This window comes from Agelaius phoeniceus, chromosome 11 (assembly GCF_051311805.1).
Source record: "Agelaius phoeniceus isolate bAgePho1 chromosome 11, bAgePho1.hap1, whole genome shotgun sequence".
Classification (NCBI taxonomy): domain Eukaryota; kingdom Metazoa; phylum Chordata; class Aves; order Passeriformes; family Icteridae; genus Agelaius; species Agelaius phoeniceus.
Window position 1 is genome coordinate 19918912 of NC_135275.1, and position 25188 is coordinate 19944099.

At 42.6% G+C, this 25188-nt stretch overlaps 1 protein-coding gene across 1 annotated transcript in view; it reads right to left on the reverse strand.

The window, feature by feature from the left end:
* PDZRN3 (PDZ domain containing ring finger 3) overlaps positions 1-25188 on the reverse strand; it is a 129843-nt gene that overhangs the window by 7599 nt on the left and 97056 nt on the right. The window contains exons 4-5 of the mRNA XM_054640098.2: positions 8305-8546; positions 5545-5632 (exon numbers count right to left, since the gene is read on the reverse strand). Of these exons, the coding sequence (XP_054496073.2) occupies positions 5545-5632; positions 8305-8546 (330 nt within the window). The remainder of the gene's footprint in view (positions 1-5544; positions 5633-8304; positions 8547-25188) is intronic.

Genomic DNA, 25188 nt, shown 5'->3' on the forward strand with positions numbered 1-25188 from the left:
TATGTTAAAAAAAACATATAATATTTATAAATATAAAAATAATATATAATATATATTGATATTATATTTATATAATATACACTATAGTATACAAATATTTCTAAATATAAACAAATATATAATGCTAAAACCCCCCCACAAAACCAAACAGAACTATATGGTGACTTTGGTCATTGCTTAAATAGATCCTGAGTAACTACAAACACTTGGGAGTGGATGGAAAAGAGGGAGCAAGCTGCTATTTTCATTCTTATTTGCCACATGTTTTTACTAACAATGGGTGTTTTTCCAACACTGTACAACTTAAAAGGCTATAATAATTAAAAATAAAGCACAGGCTAATATTTAAATTGTACCATCTGAGATGTCACCTGTGATATACTGGAAGGTAATAGATAATCTGATTAATAATTAATATATATTTTGAAATATATATTTTACATATATACATAAATGTAAATAAAGATATAAGTATTTCTATATAAATGTATAAATAAATTTACATATTTTGAGTATATATTTTGAAAGGAAACAAGCTATCTGTTGTTTAAAAACACACAGAAATAAAGCAGCAAGAAAAGCTAGAGAGGAAAAAATTATAGAGCAGGTATTTAGAACCTGAATTTTTATGAGCAATTAGTTGACAGACCTACTCTTGAGTACAATCCCTCTAGTCCTTGGTAGGAAGAGAGAAAGTGGATTTGATGCTACCCAAATATGATAATTTTATGAACTTAAACATAGGAACAGCTGCTTTCCGTGGGTCTTTGCATCAGTGAAGTTTTAATATAATCATAAAGGTTTGAAATATTTGAGAGATAAAAGTGTGCAATTCCAGTTGGAGTTGAAGAATCAACACCAGAGTCTTCAAAGCAAAGGTTATTTTCCATATTCAGAGGCAAGTCTGTGTAATGCAGAGACACATGAAAGGGGAAAACAGAAAACTGGCACCTGCAAGCACAGGTACTATGGCAGCTTGAGTGATTGTACCAGGAATTAATTAAACAGAGGGAAAATGAATATGGGCCTGGAGGAGTTTAAAAGTGTGAGTTCCTGTGTTTGCCATTTCTTACAGTTTTGTCTCAGGGGCTGCACTCCTGGCCCTGGAAGGGGCAGGCTGGGGCTGTCCCCCAGCTGCTCTGCAGGCACAGGGAGCAGCTGGCAGGCAGGGGTGCTGCCCACAGAGAGGGGGAATGCTGGGCTGGGTTAATGTGATCAATGTGGAAATTCCATCCACGACAACTTTTACACTCACAGATAATTCAAATCTGCTTCTTCGGATCAGGTAAAAGTGACATTTTGAGAGATGTTCAAAGGAGGATTTGGATGCTCTTTCAAAACAGTCTGTGCAAGGGAAGTGTGTGAAAGATTATTGGCTCCTCATCAAATGCAGAGCCAAGGAGGGCTCACAGAGCTGGTTGCTGAAATCCATCTGGCATTTACAGCAAGACAAGAAGAAATGAACATGCCCTGTGACATTATACCTGCAACCACTCATCATAATGAATTAGGAGCAAGTGATAATAGTAAATTAACCTCTATAAGCTCAGAAGATCCTTCATTTGCAGAGGATTATTGAATTATTGTACTGCTGATTTAAAATTATGGCCTGCCTGCAGATTTATAAAAATCAGAGTCCTTTCTCTAACAAGACAGAAATGAGCAGTAGAGATGTGAAATGACAGCAGTGGGTAAGAACAGTTCAGTCACTCAGAAAGCCTCACCACAGCTTGCATGATAAGTGCTCTGTCCTTCTCCCTCTCCCTTGTAAAATGTGGTGGATTTTTTTTTTTTTCTGTGCTGACCTCTGCCATACCTCACCAGCAGGGTCCCCTTTTTTGTGCTTCCTTTTGCTAGGTTTCACAAAGAAAACAAAGTCAGGGAAATAAATAAATATAAATAACTATTTCCTTTTATGCTGCATAAGGCTTTCTTGCTACTTTTTGGCAACTGACCCTGCCAGAGCAGGAGGGCAAATCTTCTTCATGCTTTCTTGAACCTAAGAAAGTAATCTTTATGTTTGTGTTTTCATATCAAAGTGGTTTTCAACACAGGTGAATGGAAAGTATCCCACCCCTTCCCTTTTCAAGGGAGAAAAGCCTATAAGCCAGATTTCCTTTCCAAACTTCTCTGCTCTAGAGAAGCAGAATTCTACCTGGGGGTTTCTGTGGCAGCCCAGCTCTGGGATGGGATTCTCTGTCAGAGCACAGGGGCTGGAGCAGCTTCAATCACCAGTGGTGCTGGGGAAGGCTGAAGGGAAAGGTTTCTCACCCCGATGAAAGGAGGTTTGGGATGGCTCAGAGAGATAACTTGGAGGATGCCAGGCTCTCTGCCAAGCAGATGGGCAGAGCTCCATAACTCAGACCTTTCTCACACAGCACGAGCTGCTGGGGCCAGGCTGAAAACCTCCAGAGAGCTGAGGCAGGACAACTTTTCAGTGCTGGCTTGTGAGCCAGATGAAATGTTTTACCACTTTTGCGTTTGTTCCAAACAGAGAACACACAAATATTTGTGTTAGAAAGTACAGCTGTGAAGCTTTTTAAACCTTTCCATATTCAATCACTGCCTGAAGCAGGCCTGCTCAGGCTGCAGCTCTTTGTATTCCCAGACACAGCAATGCCTTGAGAAGCTCCTGATCTGTGCAGCTCCCTGCAGAGCAGGAGTTTTCATAGAGAAGAAATATATTCACATAAAAGATGCTTTGAAATGCTTTGTAAACCAGGATGGAATAAAAATTGCAGAGTGCCTGTGATGGAGCCTTTCAATTCTCATGCTCAGAGTTGCCTCTCACCCCCCTTGCAAACAGATTATTGGAGAAGTGAAAGAAAAGTTTCAACCAAAGTAGCAAAGTGCAGCAAAGGGGAAAGCTTGAAACCCTGGTACTCAGCTTTTACTCATGGTTTCCTAAAAGCAGCGGAGTATTAATTTCAGATGGTGAAGCACTTTTTTTGTGCCCAGTGTGTCCATCTTTTGCTGATCAGCTGTTGTGGTTTCATGCTGGGAACACTGGGAGCTGTGCACTGGGTGGGCCAAAAGCTCTTTGAACGATTTTGGTGTCCTCCTTCAGTCTTTTGACAAGAATGCTTCATTTCTGTCCAAGACTGAGTGAGAGTATCAGAAGGAACTTTCTCAGCAGTAGCAAACATTTCATGTCATTTTCATCTGCAAGCTTCACTGACTTCCAGCTAACCATTCAGTTGAGTTCAGTTCTTTTCTTGGAAAGAAAGTTGCATATTGGGGAGGGCGAAGACAGAAAGTGAAATGGGAGGGAACAGGCCCCTTTTTGATGTAGAATGTTCTCCTTTGTAATGTGAGAAAGTTCCACTGAGAGAGCCCTGGCTTGGGCTGTGTCTGACAGCTGGACAGACTTGTTTGAATAAACATATTAATGCATAACACTGCTGGGGAATCCTGGAGTGACATTATTCTTCCTTTATGAGCCTGAAATGACTTCTAGCTGGGCCTCCATGAAGAATGAATGCACTTTTAATTTATAATAAAATAGGAGTTCACGATTTAGTTCCTCTTTACTTGTGGCATGGAAACTTCAAAAGAAAAGAAATGGTATTTATTTATTTTTGTAGCAGGGAATATATGGCAGTTACCTCTGAGTCATCAATTTTAAGACAAATGTTGAGATAAAACCAAGAATACAATTTTGGCACCTCAGCAATACTGCCAGCATAAATTCCTTCCTATGGATATTTACATTGGAGGTTCGTTGCGAACTTGGCTATTTCACCTTTTTTGTCTTGTTTGCTTGTTACAAATCACTAACCAGTCAGTTATAGACCATAAAAGTTTAGATGAGGAGCTTCTGATTTAAATTCAAAGCACATTTTATAGACATAGAAACCCAGAAGGCTGACTTGATGGCTTTCTTACTTTCGACATTCCTGCTGCAGTCAATGAAACAGTGCCTTTGTGGTCTTTTAAAACATATCTATCAAAAGGCAAACAAAAAAGCAACCAGCCAGTTGAGTCCCTGTTAGCACTTTGACCTTACCATTGATCACAGTCTTTACAATTTGAACAGGAATCTTTAGTGGTTTTTAAGAAATACTATTAGGCTGCAGAGACTTTGCTAATGTTCATCTGCCTGTGTTACTGAGCTGATCACCTTTTGCCATCAAGTACTATATCAATGTCACAATTATTAATGTTGTGGTTTAAGGCATATTAAGGTTTGGCTACTGGAGTGCGTGTGTTTAAACTGTTTTCAGCTCAACTGGTTGACCTTCTAATGGAAGCACTAGAATTTATCCACAATATTAGATTTCCTAAAAAGTAGATTTTGGAAAGATACTGGTAGAAAACACGGATTTGTTCTACATTTTCCTTTGAGACTGAAATCTATATTGTATTTGTTTTTATTTGAGAGAGGAAAAAAAGGCCCTTGTTTGAAAAGTAAGGCCTTGAAGTCTGCTAAGTCGCATTTGTTTTACTGGCACTTTGATTTTATCCTGCCTTTGATTTACGTCTGTATACAGAGACGAATTGCTACCAGATCCGTAGAATTTGAGAACAGCTTGCAAACTTTTTATGGGGTTTTAGTCCTTGATCCTGCAAACACTTTTATAGAAGGAAACAACCTGGTGCTCATGGAAGGGCTGAACTCTGCTCCCAGTGAAGCTGTTGATAAATCTGCACTGGTTTCAGCAGAGCTTCAGGCAGCTCAGCGCTGCTTGCTGTGACCAACAGGTGTTTGCAGGACTAGGATCTAAGAAATCAGAAGTGCAAGGCAGCTAAGGGTATAAAATATTCTCTTTCTGATAGTCTTGGATGGATCAGCTGGGTCAGACATTGCTGGCTGTATTTAGAACTATTGGGATACTTTGCTGCTATTTATTACAAATAATTAAAACCACTTCACTGGGTCAGTACTGCTCAAGTATCTTGCAGAACCCCACAATTTCTGTGCTGAACCTTGAATGATTGGGAGCAGTTTATTAAAATTAGGAATGAGAAAACTGATGATGAACTTCTGATGGGATTAACAAGCACTAAAACCAAAAGTGGTTTTTAAAGATTTGGCAGGGAAAAGGGCTTGCATACCTTCATGACTGGTTCAACTTTTATTATCTGTAATTTCATATGTATACATATGTCACTTAAGTAATGAAAAAGGGAGGAACAGCTTAATATAGTGGCAAATCTCCTGGCCTTGTCTTGTAAACTTAACATACTTCAAAATTATATGATCAAGAACATCTGTTTCTCAGCCAGGAAATATTTAAGGGAAACTCACACATTTTTACTGTGGTTATGTGGAACAGGTCCTGCCACCCAGCTGAGGCTTTCGGATTTTCAGAAAGCCTAAATCAGCACACTTAAACAGAATTTAATTAAAGGAATCAATGACTTCATTATTTATGTTAGCTGAAGATCATCAGTGCCTGGCTCACATTTCAATGGGGTGATAAAGGTATCAGCAACTAGTGAACAATGTTATCACAAATCTCTGCTTTGGAAGTCTTTCCACTTTATGCAATTCAAAGACCTTGAGGTGCATATGGAAATGAAAGAGTTACTCAGATTAAGTACCTCTAATTCCAACTCATCCCGGTCCATTTCTTGATGAATTCCTCCCATGTAGTCATTGGGGTCGTAGTATTCATGCACGGATGGATGGCTGGAAAAAAAAGGTACTTTTTAGGACAGCACTCAGGACTTTAGTGGAACTTGTTAATGCATTCCAAGCTTGTAGGGGAGATGATGGAGTGACCCCCACACCGAGGAGCTGCATGTGGTTAATTCTGTGAGCTACACCACTTACCCCAGTAAGTGTTTTAAATGAAAATTCCATGTATTGTAGGAGGACAGCCTGCTGCTTTTTACTGCTTGAGCTCTCCCACACTTCCACTGCCTTTACTTTGGAAGTTGTAAGCAGTGTAATGCTCTTGTGATCACTGTCTTCTGTGCTGGATTGTTTTATCTGCAGTGAAAGTAAACTCCCTGTAATTCTCCGTTAACTAGATACACGTCTGAGGCTATTTATGTAACAGCATCTGCTAATTGGCCAGGATAGTCAAGTTGTTAGAGGCAGGCGAGATTAATCTGAATGGAATTGGGAGAAGTGAGAAGAAACACCAGGAAAAAATGACTTTGCTTTCATGTGCTGGGTGACAGCACAGCCAGAGAGAGCTGAGTGTGGCCCTGGCATGGGAAGGGCACTGCTGACCCAGCAGCTGGGATTAATAATTAAGGAACAATATGGAGTTCATAGGGCTAAGGTGGAATAATGCAGGCACATTGGAACCTAAATCATAGAATGATAAAATCATGGGACAGTTTGGGGTGGAAGGCAAATCTTTTCTTGAGGAAAATCTCATTCCACCCCTGCCATGGGCAGGGACACCTTCCACTAGACCAGGTTGCTCCCACCTGTCTTGGACACTTCCAGGGATGGGGCAGCTACAGCTTCTCTGTGCCAGAACCTCAACACCCTCACAGGGAATAATATTTTCCTAAATGATTCATCAGGAATGAATCCTTGCCATTTTCCAAGTGCAGCTGGCAAGTCAGAGGTACTAAAAGCCCCTCCTGCAGATGAGGCTGGGAGGTGCAGTGTCGAGGCCCTAGGAACAATTGTGTCCTCCCCACAGGCCCCAAGCCCTGCTGTTTGCTCACTGCAAGCTCCAAGCTCCAGCCTTTTGTCAGGTATTTCCATTAAACCCTGCTGCTGTGCTTGAATTTTGAGTGGGCTGGGAAGAGGTGGCCATGCTGGAATATCTCCTTTGAGTACCAGCAGAGAGAGGCGTGAGAGGAACGGGCACTGCCATGGAAAGGTCCTGGCTCATGTGTGAAGGTTTCTGTGCTCTGAAAGTCACTCAGGGGCAGTGCAGGATCAGTGCCTGCCTGCAGCCAGACTCCATTTCCCAGGAGGGCAGGCAGGGATGCCTGGAGAGGCGCCCTAGGATGGTGCCTGCACACCAGCCCTGGTCTCACCGCATGCAGGATCACCCCAAAACCTCAAAAACCAGGAATTGCTGTGGCTGGACCAGATCAGCCTCTCACACACAGCAACTGAGAGGGTCAGAATCCTTTCCATTCCCTGCTCCCTGTGGAGATGCATGGCAGGATGACAGGCAATCTGCAGGGGCTCCTTGGGGAGCAGTTTTCCTCTCCAACAGCATGTGAGGGCGGGGGGTGTGTGCGCCAGGAGATAATTGTCATTTGTATTTGTAAGTACAAAAGCATCAAATTACCATTAACAATAATTAAAATTTGATTCTAAAACATCCATGACAACACTGGTAAGTAATTTTAGTCCCAGAAAATAACTTATTCGAGTAACAGTGCTGCAGGGTTATAATAAAGTAATTAATACACTGGAACAGAATGCAGCAGCTCTTAGCATTACACAATTTATGGCAGCCATAAAAAATAAAGTTAAAACATAAGCAACCCAAAGAGGCAGTGAGAGGAATTACAAAATGCAATAACTTTATCCATCAAATGCCAGCAAAAAAAAATGAGCTTTATGAGGCCATGTTGTGACTCAGTGGCATTACTCATGTGAGTAATGTCCCGCTAATGTGGAGGAAAAATGAAAATGCTGTGAGTTATGGCTCAGTGGTGGATGAATCCTGGCTACTTCTGGGAGGACATGTTTACCAGAGAGGGAGGTGAGGTTGTGAACTCATAACACACCACTATGGAGCACAAGTGTGGAAACCCAGGGCACTGGGAATATTCCTGTCTGCTCTGGGATGTCCTGATCCCCAGGGAAACACTGACTTTCACCCTCATTCATGGAGAAAGTTTCAAGATAAACTAGAACCCACAAAAGTGTGAAATAGATTATAGAGACTAGTGTAGGTGTATCACTGGGTGAGAAATTGAGGTTTTGGGGTTTTTAGTGTGTTGTGGATGGAAGCAAGATGGAGGGCACAGGGTGTCATCCTGGGTTTCTTCATCATGCTTCCTCTTCCTCCTTCTCCATGGGTTTGGGTGGCATTTTGTAATTGGGCAGAAAAGTCCCCATTGCAGCTCTGTGGGATCAGTTATTGGGTTAAAAGGGAAAATAATCCAGGTGTCAGCTCTTAACTGGATAATTTAGTCTCAAAAGACCTTGTAACAAGAGATTGTTGGCCATTTTGTGCCTTCTAATGAAAAGCTGCCCAACTCACAGCAGTGAGACTGTTTTACTGATCAGAAATAATAAACACTTGAGTCCCACATGAACTACTGACCCAATGCAGACCCAGAGAAACCCACAACTGGCACCCCAGTTTAATAATAAAGGAACAATATGGATTATTGCTCCACAAAGATTTCTGAGGCTCAGCAAGCGTCACTTACTCTTCGGGCAGCAGGTAGGGGTCCAGCCCGGGGACGGGCGGGCTGGGCGAGCCCATCTTGCTGAGGGCCATGATGTGCTCGAAGGTGATGTCGGTCTGGGTGCCCACATCCACCAGCTGGGGCTCGTGGGCCTTGGCACGTGGGGCCCTCCTCAGCACCTGCACCACGATGGGCTCCTTGGCTGTCTTGAACGCCTCCACCGCCTGCTCGTGGGTGGCTTTGGATAAATCCTTCCCATTGACCTGTGGGAGAAACAGCAAAGCTGTCAGGGACCCAGGCTCAGCTCCCAGACCTGCCAGTGATGCCTCAAGGTTCACATTTCCTATTTTCCAGATTCTGTACTGCATTGGTCCGTAACTCTGAACTCCATACAGAGTGCCAGCAGCTCTCTCACAGCTCAGTCCCACAGAACAATCCTTTGCCAGCCCAGAACCAAGGACACCGCTGCAGCTTCAGCCCAAAAAGTGCCAACAACAGGGAATGGAGGGGAGCAAACTGGGAGGGTGGGACTGCATCACCTGGAGCTGGAACTGGACAATGATCCCCAACATGGAAATGGACCAAAACTTATAAAAATATAAAAACTCATGACACATCGTCCATCTTGGGTCCATCTTGGGCAGGACCATGGCCAGGCTCTTTTACTGCCCAAGCTGAATCCTTGAAGGTCTTTTAATAAATCCCTCCTTTATTCTTTTAACTCTGCCCTCTGTTCTAGGTCAGCCTCTTTAGCATCACCAAGGTGTGAGCTGCCAGTGCCCATCCCCACAATCTTGTGCATTTCTCATTTTCCCTTTTCACTACAGTAATTTTAAAAATCCTCTGCTCTGCCTTTTATTTTGATAGATTTTACTGGGTTTGCTCTTTGAGGTGAAGTACAAACCACCACCCCATTTGTTTCTTGCAGATTAGAAATCCCTCAGCTCTTGTTCAAACACAAAAAGTTATTGATTCTCCTGGAGTTTTTCTAGTTTTGGTTTGCTTTTTAGACTGTTCGCCTTTTTGCTACAAAACTACAAAACTATGTGTTTGTGTCTGATAAACAATTTTTTAGATGAAACATGATGGTAGTAGTCAGTCACTGCAATAAAAACCTCAATTTTAGAGTAGTGGAAAGAAATAATAGGAGACATGCCAGGCCATGGAACTGGGGGCTGAGCAGAGAATTCACACACTGCACTAAATACACACTATAATCCACATTTAGTCACATTAAAGTGGGGCCCCTGAACAGAGAACATTACTCAGCACAATAACTGAATTTAGCCCACACTTAACATATTGCCCAGGGCAAAAAGCTGGCTGATATCAAGAGGGTTAACTTGAGTGCAGAATAGATTGAAAAGGCTAAATTCCTGCTGAATTACCTTGTGCAACTAACACTTTTCCCTGCTGTCATCTTGGGTTTGCCTTGGGGAGGTGATGACACCGGGATTTTTGTGAAGCCAGCTGAGAGGGGAAGGTGTTAGCACGACATTTACATCACACAAACACTCACACCGCACACCATTGCTCCCAGTAATGCACAGCGTGCAAAGTTTGGCCTGGTCAAATTAAATATCATTAACTCGCCCAATTGAGCAGATTACTTTAAAACAGTTTGTACAGCTGTAAAATTAGGTTCAGCCTAATGTTTTCTCTGGAAAAAGGAAATGCTGATTATGGGTTGAGTTTTATTATTTGCTGCAAATTAAATGTTGCACATTTTACTGTGTGCATCCTAATTTTTTTTTTATTTTTTGTACAACAAAACCCAACAAGCAATCAAAACAAAAGAATCTAAATTGCAGTGTATAATGTTTTTCAGAAATGTGCTCAGAATAACTCTTGAGCAGGAAACTATTTATGAAGATCCTTTCTCCATCTTCAGAGTAAAGCCTGGTAAAATCCTGCACAGGACAGATTTCCAGTTCATTCCCAAATGCTGTCATGAACCTGCATTACAGACAGTTTAGTACAGGCCTGCATTTTAATTTAGGCTCCTTAGGACACTTTTATTTCTGCAAATCCACAGACTGGCATCCTCTTTGTGCTCTCCTATGCAATTGTTACATAAATAATCATAACTTCAAGGACAGCTTGATGTCATGCAGGGAACAGGCAGTAGTAGCTGCACTGTGCCATAAATTGTTACTACAGGAATTATGTCCAAGTAGTTTCCTGACTATGTTGTCTGCACGCTGATAATGCCACGAAAAAGAAAAGGTGCTGCACAGCCAGGAAGAAGGACTGGGACCAGATTTTAGAACTGGGGTAATGAGGCAGCTAAATTCTAATCTAAACCCTCCCCTGCTGCAGAGAGACCTTGTGTAGGAAAGGTTTGAGACTTTCTGGCATTCAGCCTCCAGTGGGTAAATTGATAACTCTACAAGCAGAAGTGTATTTGATGTGTGTACAATTTTAAAGGATGGTTTTGATAGGATGGCACTGATTGCAGTGAAATGGAAGCATAAGTCACTGTAGTGCTGTTATTATGGGCTTCTTAACCCACTCCAAATATATGGTTGGGGATTTTGTCTTTAGAAGTTAATATTTCTGTGAGCTGTGGCAGCACCCACATTTGTTAGGCAAACAATCTTCTGGACAGTAGCTGTCCACATGATGAATGGCTTTGGGGTCAGTCTGTGGATCCCTTACAGGAGGTGATTCCTGAACCCCAGCTGAGTGGAATCCTTTCAGCTCTGCAGGTTCCTGCTCTGAGCAGCAGCCTTGGCCACTGTGGTGATGCTGATCTATGAGACGTGGTCAGAACTGCCCCAACAAATGATGGAAGAACACACAAAAATGCACTTAAAAGTGCTTTACAGCAGGGAATTACACTTCTGAATCTGGTTCCTAAAAAACCTGCAGCAAGTGCCATAATATGTGGTAAATACTGAGCAGTGAATAGTTTGTAATTACTTTTTTTTTAAGCATTTCCCATCTCAGCACACCAATATCATTTTCCATTACAGGGAAATAAGGATGGCAGTGCTAAATATTTGGATAATAAAAAGCAGTAATTCCCCAGTCTGCTTATGCATAACAGAGATAAATTGCTTTTTAGTCTAGAAAAAGGAGCAGGTATTGGTATTTTATTTTTAGCAGCACAAAAATGATGCAGAAGAGAAATATACTGGGATGATCTCAATGGCCTCATTTCTGGTGTCTGTGTTGAGTCAGTACTTGTGGCTAATCCTGAGTCTAGCAAATAGGTGATACTAATATGCTTAGTTTCTACCTGGAAAATTTGTTACAATTGACAAATAATTATTCCCAGTGCTTAAAAGCCAATAAATACATAATAAAATAAATAAATTAATAAATCTGTACAGATTTGCTTTGTTTAAAAATAAGTGTTTTATATTCCTAGACTTTATTCCTAATGCTGCTGAATTGTGCTCAGCAATTTTTTTTTTCCTTACAAACAGTTACATCTGAAATAACACAGAAAAAAAATAAATCCATGCACATGAACGCTTCAGAAGACTGCCAAAAACGACAAATATGCATAATTTCTGAGGAACATGCCATGTGACAGAGACAATGGGATCTTTCATGGCACAAAGGATGGATAAATTAACTTGTCTGGAAGGGTGAAATGCTTAGCTTTTGGACCTTCTTAGCATTGGAAATATACTGAATATGGAGAAAGCTGTAGATAAAAATGCAGTGACTGGAGTTAAACAGAGCTGAATGGACTTGGGTGAAATTTGTGGTGCAGCCAGAGTGGATTTAGCCACTGCATGAGGCAGGGACACAAATACTCTGTATTAACACCAGACAGTGAATAAGGAAGGCATACTTGAATTGATTTTTTTAAAATAGAAGCTATGCAATGATTATAAAATAAAATATAGCACTTACAGTATTTTACTTTGTAGTATGTAGTGTATGTTCTTCTGCACTGAACTAGGCTGGAGAGAGGACCAAGGAATCTACAGATAAAGAGTGCATAATCCTGTCTGGGAGGTCTGTGTCTCCTGGAAGTTTTAATACTTGGAATGAAAATAAAATAGTCACTGGAGCTTGATTTGGTGCTCACTGGAGTCAAGGGGTGTTTTGCTTTTGCAGTGCCCCAGCTCAGGCTCTGACTGAGAGAGGACTTTAACAGCAAATCAAGAAGTTATGAAGCTGAGAGTGGCATCAGCATTCCATGGCCAAACTGAGATAATGGAAGGGAAAATGCTGCCATGGTCAGTGAAGGTGGAAGTGATGTCAATTTGTAATTGAGAAAAAGAGAGATGATGCCCAAAGGGGAAGCCATGGCACAAATCCAAAACAGTGACCCCAGCAAACAAACAGAAGGAAACAATAGCTTCAACTCTCATTTTGATCATGGAGCTCTCATTAATTCCAATACCCAAGAAGTAAATGATCAGAAAAAAACCCCAGGAATTAATGAAAAGAGGAATGAAAAAAATCGAATATGCTGTATCTGGCCCCAAATGGAAGCAGCAGAACTCCACTGAGGAACCCTAAACATCAGGTAGAATTGCTGAGGAACACCCCATGTCAGCTTAGGAGGTGTGAATACAGCAAATGTGTGGGTAGAGACTGAGAACAGCCTCCTCAGAGCCATGAGAAAGGCTGGGAATGTTGGAGTGCTACCTTGGAGATAAAAGGGTAAAATCAGGCAGTAGGATCTTGGGGGTGTAGGGTTGGTAAGACCCACATCTCTCTCTGTTGGTAGCTACATATTAAGTAGAAAAAAACCAAATAAATCAGTGATGATTTGTGAGCAGCGATGTTCTCAACAAGGAGAAAAGAAAAAAAAAACCAAACAAACAGGAAAACCCCTCATATCTTTTTAGGCTTGTGAAGAATTTGCTCTACCTCTCTAGGAGATGGCTTCCCATACAATTTTCCAGTGCTGTGAGTGTGTAAGGCACTGGATCTACATTGGCTTCTCTCTGCTGGAGCTGTGCAAGGCATTTTGCATCCCTCCTGTTGAAATCTCCTCCTTCTACTCATTCCAGATATGGCACAGGGAAATACCTTTTACAAGGACAGATTTTCTCACGTTTTTACGCTTATAGATGCGCTTTTAGCTTAACAATTGTTCTGCTGAGAGGTTCCTGAGCCAAGTGCCACTGTTTAGATGCTAATGTCCTGAGGTCAGAATTGGCACAGGGAGCCTTGCAGCCTTCCCACTGTGAGGACAAGGCTGCACCTCCTGTGCAAGGCAAAGGGAATCTGCAGCCAAGGCTGGGCTCACAGAATTGTTCTCTGTTACTAGAAAACACATCCTTATTTTTGCTTGAGGTATGAGGCAGGATAGGACACGGCTGTGCTATTGCATAAATGTCATTTTATCAATAGCTGCTGTTTAATTATTGAGCAAGGTAAGTGATTTACATGCTTTGTTTCTCTGGGTGGGAAGAGAAGGCTAATTAATTGCCACTTTGAAAGAGACATAAATTAGAGGCCTTCAGGTATATCAAAAAATGTCACTTGTTTACAAGTGGACAAAACTTCCTCCTGGCTGCCACCAATTCTGATTTTCTCTTCCTCCTGACACAGAGCTTATGGAAAGCCCAGCAGGGGTGGTTTTTGTTTTGCTGTGAGAGCAGAATTAACACACAGCATTAACACATCTCTGCACCAGGAGGCTCCTGGAGCTCATTCCCAGTTTCCCACAGGGGCACAGGCAGGAGCCCTGGGAGGGGACACTGGGACAGGGCTGGGACAGGAAAGGGCTCCAGGAGAGAAGGTGGGGAGGATGCTCAGCACTCAGGCATGGGCAAACATCATTGACAACAGTACAGATGAGTGACTTCAGGCACTGGTGGGAGAAGTTACTGAAAGGTTGAGAAAGCCACTAAATCCCCGTGCAGAGCAGTTTAGTTATAATGAACTATTATATTATTTTATTCTGTGTTTTATTTTTGCAGCAATAGTGTGTGACATTGTTTTCTGGATGTTGGGAGCACACAGCAGAAGCCAGAGGGGTTTCAGGAAATTATTTTTTCCCATTAATTTAGGCTGATTTCTGTGGGTTTAATGCCATGCATGATAAACATTTGTATGCATTGTACAGCTTGTTGGCTCTTCTGTGCCTCACAAATGTCACAGGGAAAAAAACTTTTTTGCCTAAGAATGAGTAAGCAGCTTTTCTTTGTAGAAATTCATGCAAATCCTTGGGAAGTGCACTATAAAAATGCTAGTTCTGTTAGACTACAGATGCCTGTGCTCCATTTAAAATGCTCTTTATGGTCTGATTCACTCCTTTAGCAAGTTCTTAAGGAGTCTGCATACTAAGAAAAAGCAGCACAACTTTAAAGATTTTTATAGAAGCAAGAGCAGCAAAAAGCCTATTTTATAACCCCCCCTTCTCCTCAGGAATTGGAGAAAAAAGGTTCAAAATACAGGTTAATTCTCCTTGCAGATCCATCTAATCCCTCTTTTATTTCCCTCATATGTACAGTCTCCCTGCTTTTGAAAACCCCAGAATTATATTGTTTGGTAATAGACTGTTTCCATGTGTGTGCATTTCCCTTCTGCCTTGTGAGCCATCCATGACAAAACAGTTCAGACCAAGGAAAGATTCTTTTCCTTGAGAGCACAGAATACATTTGTCCTCCAAACCGTTAACTTGCAAATGGAAAATCTTGGGAAAAAGAGCCTGGAAATAAAGGAATTTAAATTTTGTTGGTAATTAGCACATTTAGGTATTACCAAGGCAGTGCCAGGAGTGTCTGGAGCATACTAAGATGCTCTTGGTTGGGTTCTCAGGCTCTGCTCCTGTGGATCACTACTCCAAATAAAACCACAGGGAATTTTATTATGAAAACAATCAGTGAAAACACAGAGCAGTGCTGGGGCTTCTGAGACTTTTGGACTTGCACTAGAAGCAAGGTTTCCTTGGAGCCCTTTTTCTCTTAAATATGCATTAATCGTGTTAAATGACTTTATATCAGGGCAGAAATGCTTTTCCTTATTTTTTCAAGGGATCTTTTGTGTGTCTTTTCATGGCTTAATAACCCAGGTCCACCTAGAACACAGCCAGAAGTTTACAGGCTTCCCCTTTCAATGCCTCTCTCTGCCATTTCTGCAGCCCAGAGGGGGCCAATCAATGGCATCTCTGAGTGAGCTACAAATGAGCCATAAATAACCCTGAATTACTAATGACTGGATTCAGCAAGTGTAATTACCCGTTTTCTCACATCCTCTGCTTTGTCCACCCCTAGCACTGCACCTCCAGTGTGGCTCCTTGGGAAATGCTCTTGCCCTTCCCACATGTGCTTTTCCCAAGGGGCAAACCCCGTGTCTGTGTGTTCACCTAGCACAACAAAATACAGATTTTTTTATATCAATGACAGCTTTCAAAAGCTGTGTATTCTATATTTATGTTTAAAATAACACACGATGAGAGTGAAGAGCATGAAAAAGTTAAAACCCTTTTAGTTGAGGGTTATATGGATTCGAGCTGAATTTGAGCAGCATAAGGAACAATTCTTGTCCTGAATCAGACCAAAAGCCCCTGTAGAGCAGCACCTTCTTCTCACAGTAAAAGGGAATGGTCAAAGACAAAGAGTTGGAGGGAGCTTTCCCCTGCTATGGCCTTCCAGCACTCAGAGTTTGTAAGGCAGTATTTAACACCACACCTCAACTAAAATCAGAGTAGTGCAACTTTCTGGGGTACAGACCAGCACTTCAAACAAGACTGACATCATTTTAGCAGCATATCAGACCGTGTGCAAGCACACAGCAAAAGGCAGGGCTGCCTCTGGAGGCCTGCTCAGGGCAAACAGACACAGGGATCTCTACAGGAGATGAAACACAGAACAAGTGAGTGATCTGCCTGAGGTCACAGGAGGGCACAGCACAACTCAGACCTCCCATCCCACCACCCAGGCACTGTGTTTCAGATAATTCTGATTCCCAGCACCCCCTTTTCATTGTTAGGAGCTTTTAAGTCCATCTTCCCACTCCCTCCCCTCTTCCACAAATGTGGTGCAGGACAGGGGAAGAGCAATTCTGGAGAGCTCTGAAGATCACCTGTGTTGAAGAGGGTTATTGAAGCTGCTTCCAAGAAAAGATGGAAAGAACACCTGGTGCTGCTCTGTGAGAACCCAGTGACAGATCCCAGAGAGTTTCTGAGCCCTGCTGCTTCAGGAGCTTGGTCACCTTGGGCCTTCCACAGGCAGAGCTGAAGAACACAAACCTCAGAGGGGAGTCCCATCACCTCCTCCCTCTGAGCTGCCACGGCCATGAGTTCTTAATGAGACATTGACAAAAACACCTTCATTTTCCTTTGCTTCTGCCTAAAATGGATGGCAGTTACACAGATTTATTGGGTCAGACACAAGAGCTTCTGCTGAGCTCTGAAGCACCTCGGCCAAATTTAAGAGTTCTTATCAGCTGTGATGTTCCCAACATGTGAATGATTGCTTTCTCTAAAGTGATGTTCAGATTTCACTTTGCAGGAATGTACAGAATATTGGTTTGAAGTTGCAAAAAACCCTCTTGCTGCACTTCTGTTTGTAGTTTTTGTTATTATTTGGGATAAATTTGATATATCAGTGTCCAGTTCCTATGCCAGTGGACATCACTGGCATAGGAACTGGGCACTGATATATCAAAATTATCCCAAATAATAACAAAAACAGTGGACATCACTGGCATAGGAACTGGGCACTGATATATCAAAATTATCCCAAATAATAACAAAAACAGTGGACATCACTGGCATAGGAACTGGGCACTGATATATCAAAATCACCTCTGTGATTTTAATATATCAGTGGGGCACTGGGCACTGATATATCCAATCACCTCTGTGTCCCTACCCAGGATTATCCCTGGATGGACACAAGAAAGAAAACAGTGCCCTGATTCTGACCATTTGTGTTTTGGATGGTGGCATCTGGCTTTTTGCCTGAAGATATTCCATATTAATAGGAGGTTTTTCTTCAATTGTCACTGCTTGAATTAGTGAATATTGGAATATTTAATGTTTATGCATATTTGACATTATTTATTCTGCCCCTCTCCTGTCAAATCCTTGACTTGTGCCCAAGTTCCAGTTGGATTTGTTTCCCTTTACCCACCAAGTCTCTGCAAGGACAAATCCAGTGTTCATGTAACTGCAGAGCTGCCCTGTCCCAGTGAAAATGAAGCCTAAGCTTTTTCTTCCATTATTAATGAACACAACAAAACACATTTATTGAATCTGCACTTTTTCATTACTCCATATGTTTCCTTTTTTCCCAGCCCGTGTCTGACAGGTGACAGTAGAGCACAGAGTGATTGTCCCTGGTGCCTTCTCCCTTGTGACTTCTGCCACCTGCTTTGTAGCATTAAACAGATGTTTAAGTGTAAAGCATCACAAAACTCATCCCTTCAATCATTCATCATTTAAACAAAATCCTAATAAATCCATGCTATGGCTGAGCATTTTATCTGCCCACTGTAAAGATGAAAGGCACTATAGATTTTAGGAAGATTATGCAACACTGAGGCATTTAACATGCAAAGTAGGTCAAATTAGGCATTTATATCACAGGTGACCATTTGTTTATTTCATATCAGATCTTGTTTATGTTCCTTTAATGGCCAAAATATCCCTCTAACTTCACAATAAAGAACATCTTCCAGAGAAATCCTAACAGAGGCACTGCATTATTCATCATCAAGTGAAGAGGAAAATTTCAATTGCCAGTTTCTGGTAAATGTCTAATTAGGAAAGGGGACTTGTGAGCCACAGACAGGCGCCACGATCATTAAAGGGCAGTTTTCTGAAGATTATGAGTCTCCAGTCTGTCAAGCAGAGTTTTTCTACAGCTGAACTAATTCTGCAGCAGAAAACCCCGTCTAGAACAAAGCCCTTGGAATTAACATCTTGTTTAAGCAAACACATGACTACTTTGAAGTAAGTGTGATAGGTTCACAACTGTTATTGAGGTCGAGTTTAATGGCAGTGAAGTGACAGAATCGAACTTCAGTGCTAGTTTTAATTTCAGCTGCGGCACAGGCTGCACATACAGAGCACTTGAAGCCATACACTGTATTTCAAGTAGAGCAGCTCCCTATAATTGGCACCACCACTTTGGTCTTAACATGGAAAACTACTGAAATGTAGAGCAACTAATTCTCTGGCTGCCCAATTAAATTTGAGGGTGTGAAAAGCATATGTACAGAGGCAATTATTTCTGTTTTCCAAATCTTACAGTTTTGATTAGGTGGGTTTTTTTTGAGCTGAATGTTTATTTTGGCAAGCTTCACTTTGGCCCTGCTTTAGGATAACATCATTGCTCAGTAGGTTTAAGTCTAGTTAGACTGTTTCCTTGAATTAGGCTTTCTTACTGATTGATTACTTTGGTCTCCTTTTCTCAAGTCCGAAGGTGCAAATGGAACTCTGGTGGCAAGGGGGCCTGCACTGGGGATTAGCTCAGTGCAGCAGGTTTGTGTGGGAGTTCTGCTGGAGAACAGTGCCCTGCAAGCGATGCCACTGGAAGCTGCCAATGGAAAACAGCGTTGGCTTGTTCCCCATCACTGCTGACCCCTCATTAGCACACAATTTCTGCCTGACCTTGGTGCTTATATAACCTTGGCCACAGAGCATCTCAGTCTGCTTTGAAGCACAAATCCAGCTTGCCCACTATTGCTTTTTACCAGCACTGTCATTTTTCCACGTCTCAGGGACGTGCCAGGCTGGGAGCATGTGAGTGAGCCTTTCAAGTTCCCGACACGCCGCAGGATCATGGCAACAACTGTTTATTTATATATGAACTTTAGTATTTGTGAGGGGAGCCAGCTCAACAACCACAGAGCAGAATCTTCTGACCTCAGCTCAGCTGAGCCAAGGGCAGTGGCAACCTGAGCTGGTTTCCTGCCAGCCTGTCCCCAGCCTGGAGGGACAGCCTGCAGGAAGGGGCTGGGCTCTCTGCTCGCCTGTCTCAGGGCTCCTCAGCTGCAAGCGCCAGTTTGGATGGGCTGCGCTTCTGGTGTCTTCCCACTGGGTGAACTCCATCATCCTAAATCCCAGGGAACAGCTCTGAGCACTGCCCGTGCGAGTTTAGACTCATCTGTGATTTAAAATTCGATGTTGACATCCTTGGGAATTGTTCCAGTGGAGGTGTCCCTGCCCATGGCAGTGGGGTTGGAATTACAGGATCTTTAAGGTCCCTTCCAATCCAAACCATTCTGTGATGCTGTGAGGATTCTGGAAAACACTGTGTCCATCTAGGAAATGATTTCACTGTGTTTTTACCTCCCATATTGTGGGCAATGTGTGCTTAGTGTGAAAAAGGTACCAAGAAAGTTCTTTAAATTGCAGGCTTTAACTTTTTTTACTCTATTTTGCACTCTCAGAAGCTCTATATCAGATGATTCATTCTTCTGTAAGTTTCCTCTGATGGAGTTTACTTTTTGGTCCCTCAGGAATTTTCACACAAAGGGAAAAGCCCTGATTTCTGTTATTGTTTATGTAGGAGCTGATGGCACTGAAAAAAGCACATCAGAAACCTGGTGTTAAACACCCAATTTTCCACTTTTCTTTCTTCCCCATTCTCCTTCCCATTTTCACAACTTTTAGTAACTTCTGAAGAAGATTTCCAATTTAACCAGACACCCCAAAACCTAATAGTGTACATTACTTCATTTAATATGCTGCATTCAGCTGGGAAGTAAACCTTGGGACACATCTAAGATGGGATAGGGCTGCCTATCTGCTGCCACACTCATCAGTGGTGACACTGCTCCCACCAAGCTGCCACAGCCCCTTTGTATTTGGAGCACAAAGCATTGATATGCACAGCTACAACAGTCTCTAATGACGAGGTGTCTTAATTTGGTTTTTATGATGTGATTAAAGGTACAATAAGGTAAGTGCTCAACAAGAGGGAAGACCATTGTTCTGCATCATTAAGCTCACAGCGGCCCAAAAAAGAAATTGTAGGCAATGTGCCAAAGCCCTTAATGAAGAGGATCTCTTTGAATTATCTATGGATGAGGAAGGGATAAAGCCTGAGCCCTGGTATATTTGATCCTCTTTGTGCTCACTGTTAGAGGACTTACAGAGCCAGCCGTACTGGACCTTCTGGAATTGTAATTTATGGAAGCATTAATTTCCCAGCCACACTAAAGCTCTTGGCCTAATAGAGAAAGTGCAGTTATGTGCTATTATTAATTCTTTCAAGTGTCTCCTGAATTCCTACATCTAGGAATCATGAACTTTCAAATAATAAGGCTAAGGAGATTTATTTGTAAGGATGCTCAATATTCCTTAAAATCAAGTTATGTAAATTTTGTCTAACTCAGATTTCTTAAAATAGCAATGCCTTCTTATCACATGATATTAGGGTTACATGGATGACACAAAAAACCACTCTAAGAGACATTTTCTACTGTTGGCAGATTTTGAAACTTTTATCTTCTATATTCTGTAATTTTAAATGGCAGTGATCCTTCATCTCCCTCACCATTAAATTTTAAGTGATTGCTCTTGTGTGTAGGTTACATGAGGACGTATTTTTATAGTTGTAGTGACATATAATTATCTGGATGTGCTCCATAAGCTATAGAATTCCCTCCTCCTGTCTTGCGAAAGAGAGAAATCAAAGTAGACCCCTGTTAAAACAATTTTGCAGTTATTTATATTCTAGAATAATCAGGGATTATAGTCTTAAATAATTCAGGTTTTGCTATGTTGGAAATCCCAGTTTTACAGGATTACATGCACCTTTCACTTCTGTGGAAACTGAGGGTATTCCAACAGTGTTTCCCAAAAGAATTCCGTACTTCATGAGGAGCCCTGGGCACTCACACAGGCTGCAGCACTTTGCATATTGACAGAATCCTAAAGCCAAACTCCTGCCAGGGATCTGCACCTGCAGCCAGCCCTGGATAGTTCAGTCATCTCAGATATCAGCAGGAACTGTTCCTGGGACTGATTTCAGGACGTGTATTTAAAGAATGTTGTCCTGCATCTGTTGGGAGATGTCAGTAAGTTGCAAAGGTTCCCTGCCACTTTCCCTTCGCAACAGAAATTGAGCAGGCCCCTGAGCAGTCACAGCGTTCTGATCGGCTGCTGTCCGTCTGTCCTGGTTGCTGCACTCCCAAACGTGACTCACTGCCAGTCCCCAAACCCAGACTGCACAAAACTTGTCAGGATAAGGAACTTTTCCCACAGCCACTGCTGCGTGTGAGCAGAGCATTCACACAGACCACACCTGGCCCCAGGTGTGCTGCTGCAGGCAGCACCAGCTTCTCCGTTCAGAACACTGGCCGAAGAATCTGACTGCCTCCCTGTAAAATTCCTGCCCCCATCACATGCACAGCAGCTTAGCAAGTGGAAGTGTGCTGGTATAAATAGAAATGACAGTCAACATGTCTTTCTATTTGCTCCCACAGGTTTTTTTTTATTCCGCAAAGCGTCAGCATCCTTTGGGTGAGCGAGCGAGAATTAGATCACAACTACGTGGTTAAAATTTAATCACTTCCCCACCAGCATAACACACAGGCCACATCTTTTATTCACTTTGTTGTCGGTGCCATCAGGATCAGGGATCAGCTGCAGGTGGGGAGGCAGCAGGACACGGGACTGCTGAGCAATTCCCTCTGCCGGCAGCACGGAGCAGCGCTGGGAACGGCACCCAGCGCTCGTCACTGCTCCTAAACCACCTCAGGAACGGCAACGGGGGAAAAGTGCAGCTCGAAAGATCTGGGTAGTGTCTGCCCATCCAGTCTTGGTACAGACAGCCCAATCCACCTTCTCTGCACTGGCTGTGAGTGTATATATCTATGACTATTCCCAGGGAGATCTGAAGGAACACATCCTGAAACCTGGCCATCGCTTTGCAGGGCTCCATCACCCTACCTCAGTCCAAACTCAGTGACAGAGTAAGGAATTTCAGAGGTGCACAGAAGGAAAGGCAGAATCAGGAAATAAAATCTTTGCAATAGAGGTTGATGTGTTCACACACTCACAGAAAACTTCTCAGAAGGTTCATATGAGTAGTTTGGTATACAAAGATCTGTAGGGCAGTAGTTTTAATCTGCTGTCAAATCTGTTAGCTGGTGTTTTTACAGAGCAAGGTGCAACAGCAACAACAACTAGCTATAAACTCTCAGTGACAGGCACTCAGACCAGACCGAGCACCAGGGCACACGCTGCACACAAACAAGTGGCTCCAGGTGCTTGTAAACAGGTACAAAACCTTCCTTATGCATCTTTTCCACTTGTGCAAGGAGTGTGTGACCAAGCCATGATCCTTGACAAGGAATTTAACCTAATCTACACTGGAGAAATGAACACAGTCTTATCTAGTGATGAAAGTTTTGTGAAAAGTTTAATGTATAAGAGTTGCATTTAAACACCTGATGTTCTGCACACGTGAATGGGAACACACAGGCTAAAAACATAATCACTATCACACAGATTTCAAACAAGGCAAACTCACTTTCATTTCCAGTTCCTGCCATTCTACCTTCCCTGCCGTTAACAGTGGCCACAAACCTAAAAGAGACCATTTCCTTCCAGAAAAGAAATCTAATTCTTTACCTGACAAACTTCATACAGCAACTTGTACTGCTCTTCTGGCTTCTGCAGAGTGCACAAACTGCATCCCATGTTTAAATTCGAGCGGCAGAAAGGAGCCTCCTTATTCCCCCGAGCAGCCAGAGCGGTGCCTGTGGCATCCAGGTGAGGCCGGAGGTGATGCTGCCAGGTGATGCTGGCCCCGCAGGTGATGCTGAGGCGGCTGTGCCGGCACTGGCGGTGGCAGCACCGCGGAGCTCTGCCCGTCCCCGGCTCGCAGCTCCCTCCCTCTGCCTCTCCCGGCTCCCAGGCTCGGCTATATACCGCCACTCATGCATATTAATCAGCTCTCATTGACTATTCATAACAGACAGTGATACACAAGCTATAATTGCCAGCTATGACAGCTGAAATTTCTCTAATTAACAGGCAAGTGCTTCAGTAGCAGGCATAATAAAGGACACTAACAATTTTGTAAAGCATTTTGTAGCAATTACAAATAAACACGACTGCGTTTTACTACGGTCCCTCAGGATAATTCTTCCCACATTTCAGCAGGCTGGGAGCAGGGTTTAAACGTAAGGCACAGTGAAATGAATGTCGTGGTGCAGAACTCAGCCAGGGTGAAGTTGAATATGCTCAGCAGCATTTATTTCCCTCCCGGACTGTGGTGCTATTTGAGAGCCTCAGTTTTACAGCAGCAGCTGACTGAACTGAGTGTTTAACAAGCACAACAGAGAAAGGCATCTCTGTCCCTGAAAGCCTCCACAGCCTGGCTGCAGAGCAAAGATATATGTGAATGTATGTGGATTTAGGGGAAAAAAAAACCCAACAAAAAAGTGTCTTGTATTAATATAAATTAACTTTAGATTAATATATATTCCAAGTGAAAAATGGCCATTTATGCTACTGACTCCCATTGTGTATTTGAGTGGTGTAAATGACAGCTTCACATATTATCTGTGATATTAAAAATATAAACTTTATGAGATTATAAAAATATGTACAATAAAATCAGCATGGCATTTATGAGTACTCAGCATTTGAGAGTGTAGATCTGCATTAAACCTGCACCACAGATGTAAAGGATAAGACAGCAGTGAACTGCCCAATGAGCTAGAAAAGTACTCGTAACTCACAGGCTTTATGGATATTTTCCAGTCTGTGAGAAGCACTACCTTGCCTTGGGAGTGTGGATTGACCATAATTTTCCCAGTTGTTTAAGCATTCAGAAGGGGCTGCATTTTTATAACCTCACTGCAACTCACTCTGCCATGAAGAGGGTGACAGAGCAGCCAGGAGTGGGAGCAAGGGTGCCATTCCCTCAGGAACTACAGGGACAGCCTGGCTGCATCCTGGCCATGCTTATCTGACTGGTTTTGACTATTTGCTGAGTGAGTTTCTGAGGATCACAAGGGAAGTGTTGTGCAAGGACCATCCTTCCTGGCCAAACTCTGCACACAGGTGCTGGCTGTAGGGATCCTGTAGAACACTCAGCTCTTGCTACAATGGCACTGACTCACAGTTTGCATTAAAATGTTCGCTACTGCAATGCAGTTCACGCTTTAGCACAACTTTAGTAAACAGAGACTGACAAGAAAATTTGCCTGCCTACAGAAAGAAACGAAGAACAGAAAGAAAGGAGACCTCGTTTCAGTGGTGTCCAGCAACAGGACAAGGGACAATGGGCACAAATTGAAACACAGGAAGTTCTATCTGACTATGAGAAAAAATTTCTTTATTGTGAGGGTGGCAGAGCCCTGGAACAGCTGTCCAGAGATGCTGTGGAGTCTCCTTCTCTGGGGTTATTCAAAACCCACCTGGACATCATCCTGTGCAACCTGGTCTGGATGAGCCTGCTGTGGCAGGGGGGTTGGACTGGATGATCTCCAGTGGTCCCTGCCAATCCCACCTGTGAGTGAAACCCCTGCCCAACGCCCAAAAGAAGCAGGAACTTTATCCCTGAGCTGTTTCCCTGTTGAGAGAACTGCTGCCATGGTGGCAGAGGTTGCAAGGCAGAGGAAGCCTGGATGTTACTGCTGCCCTCCAAGCATGATTCAGGCTATCCCTGGTCAGATATGCCACTCCAATACTGCAGCTTTTCCAAAACTGGTTGACAGCCAGTGACTGTGGATCTTGAACAACTGGAAAATTCTTGCATGAGGGGATTAGTGTTCCCTAAGAGCAGAAAAAGATGACGACGATAAGTGAATTAAATAAGAAAACCTCAGACTCTATGGAAATTGTAAAAAAGTTTATGGCTTTGGTTAGATAATTTTTTGGTTAGGTAATTTGATTAAGCAACTTGAGGTAGAGCTTCCAAAAATGTTGTCTGTGATTTTGGTTTTCTTCTTAAATGCAATTAAGTTTCTTCTCAAATACTAGATGCCATTTAAATAAATGTTAGTGTTCTGTTCAGGTGG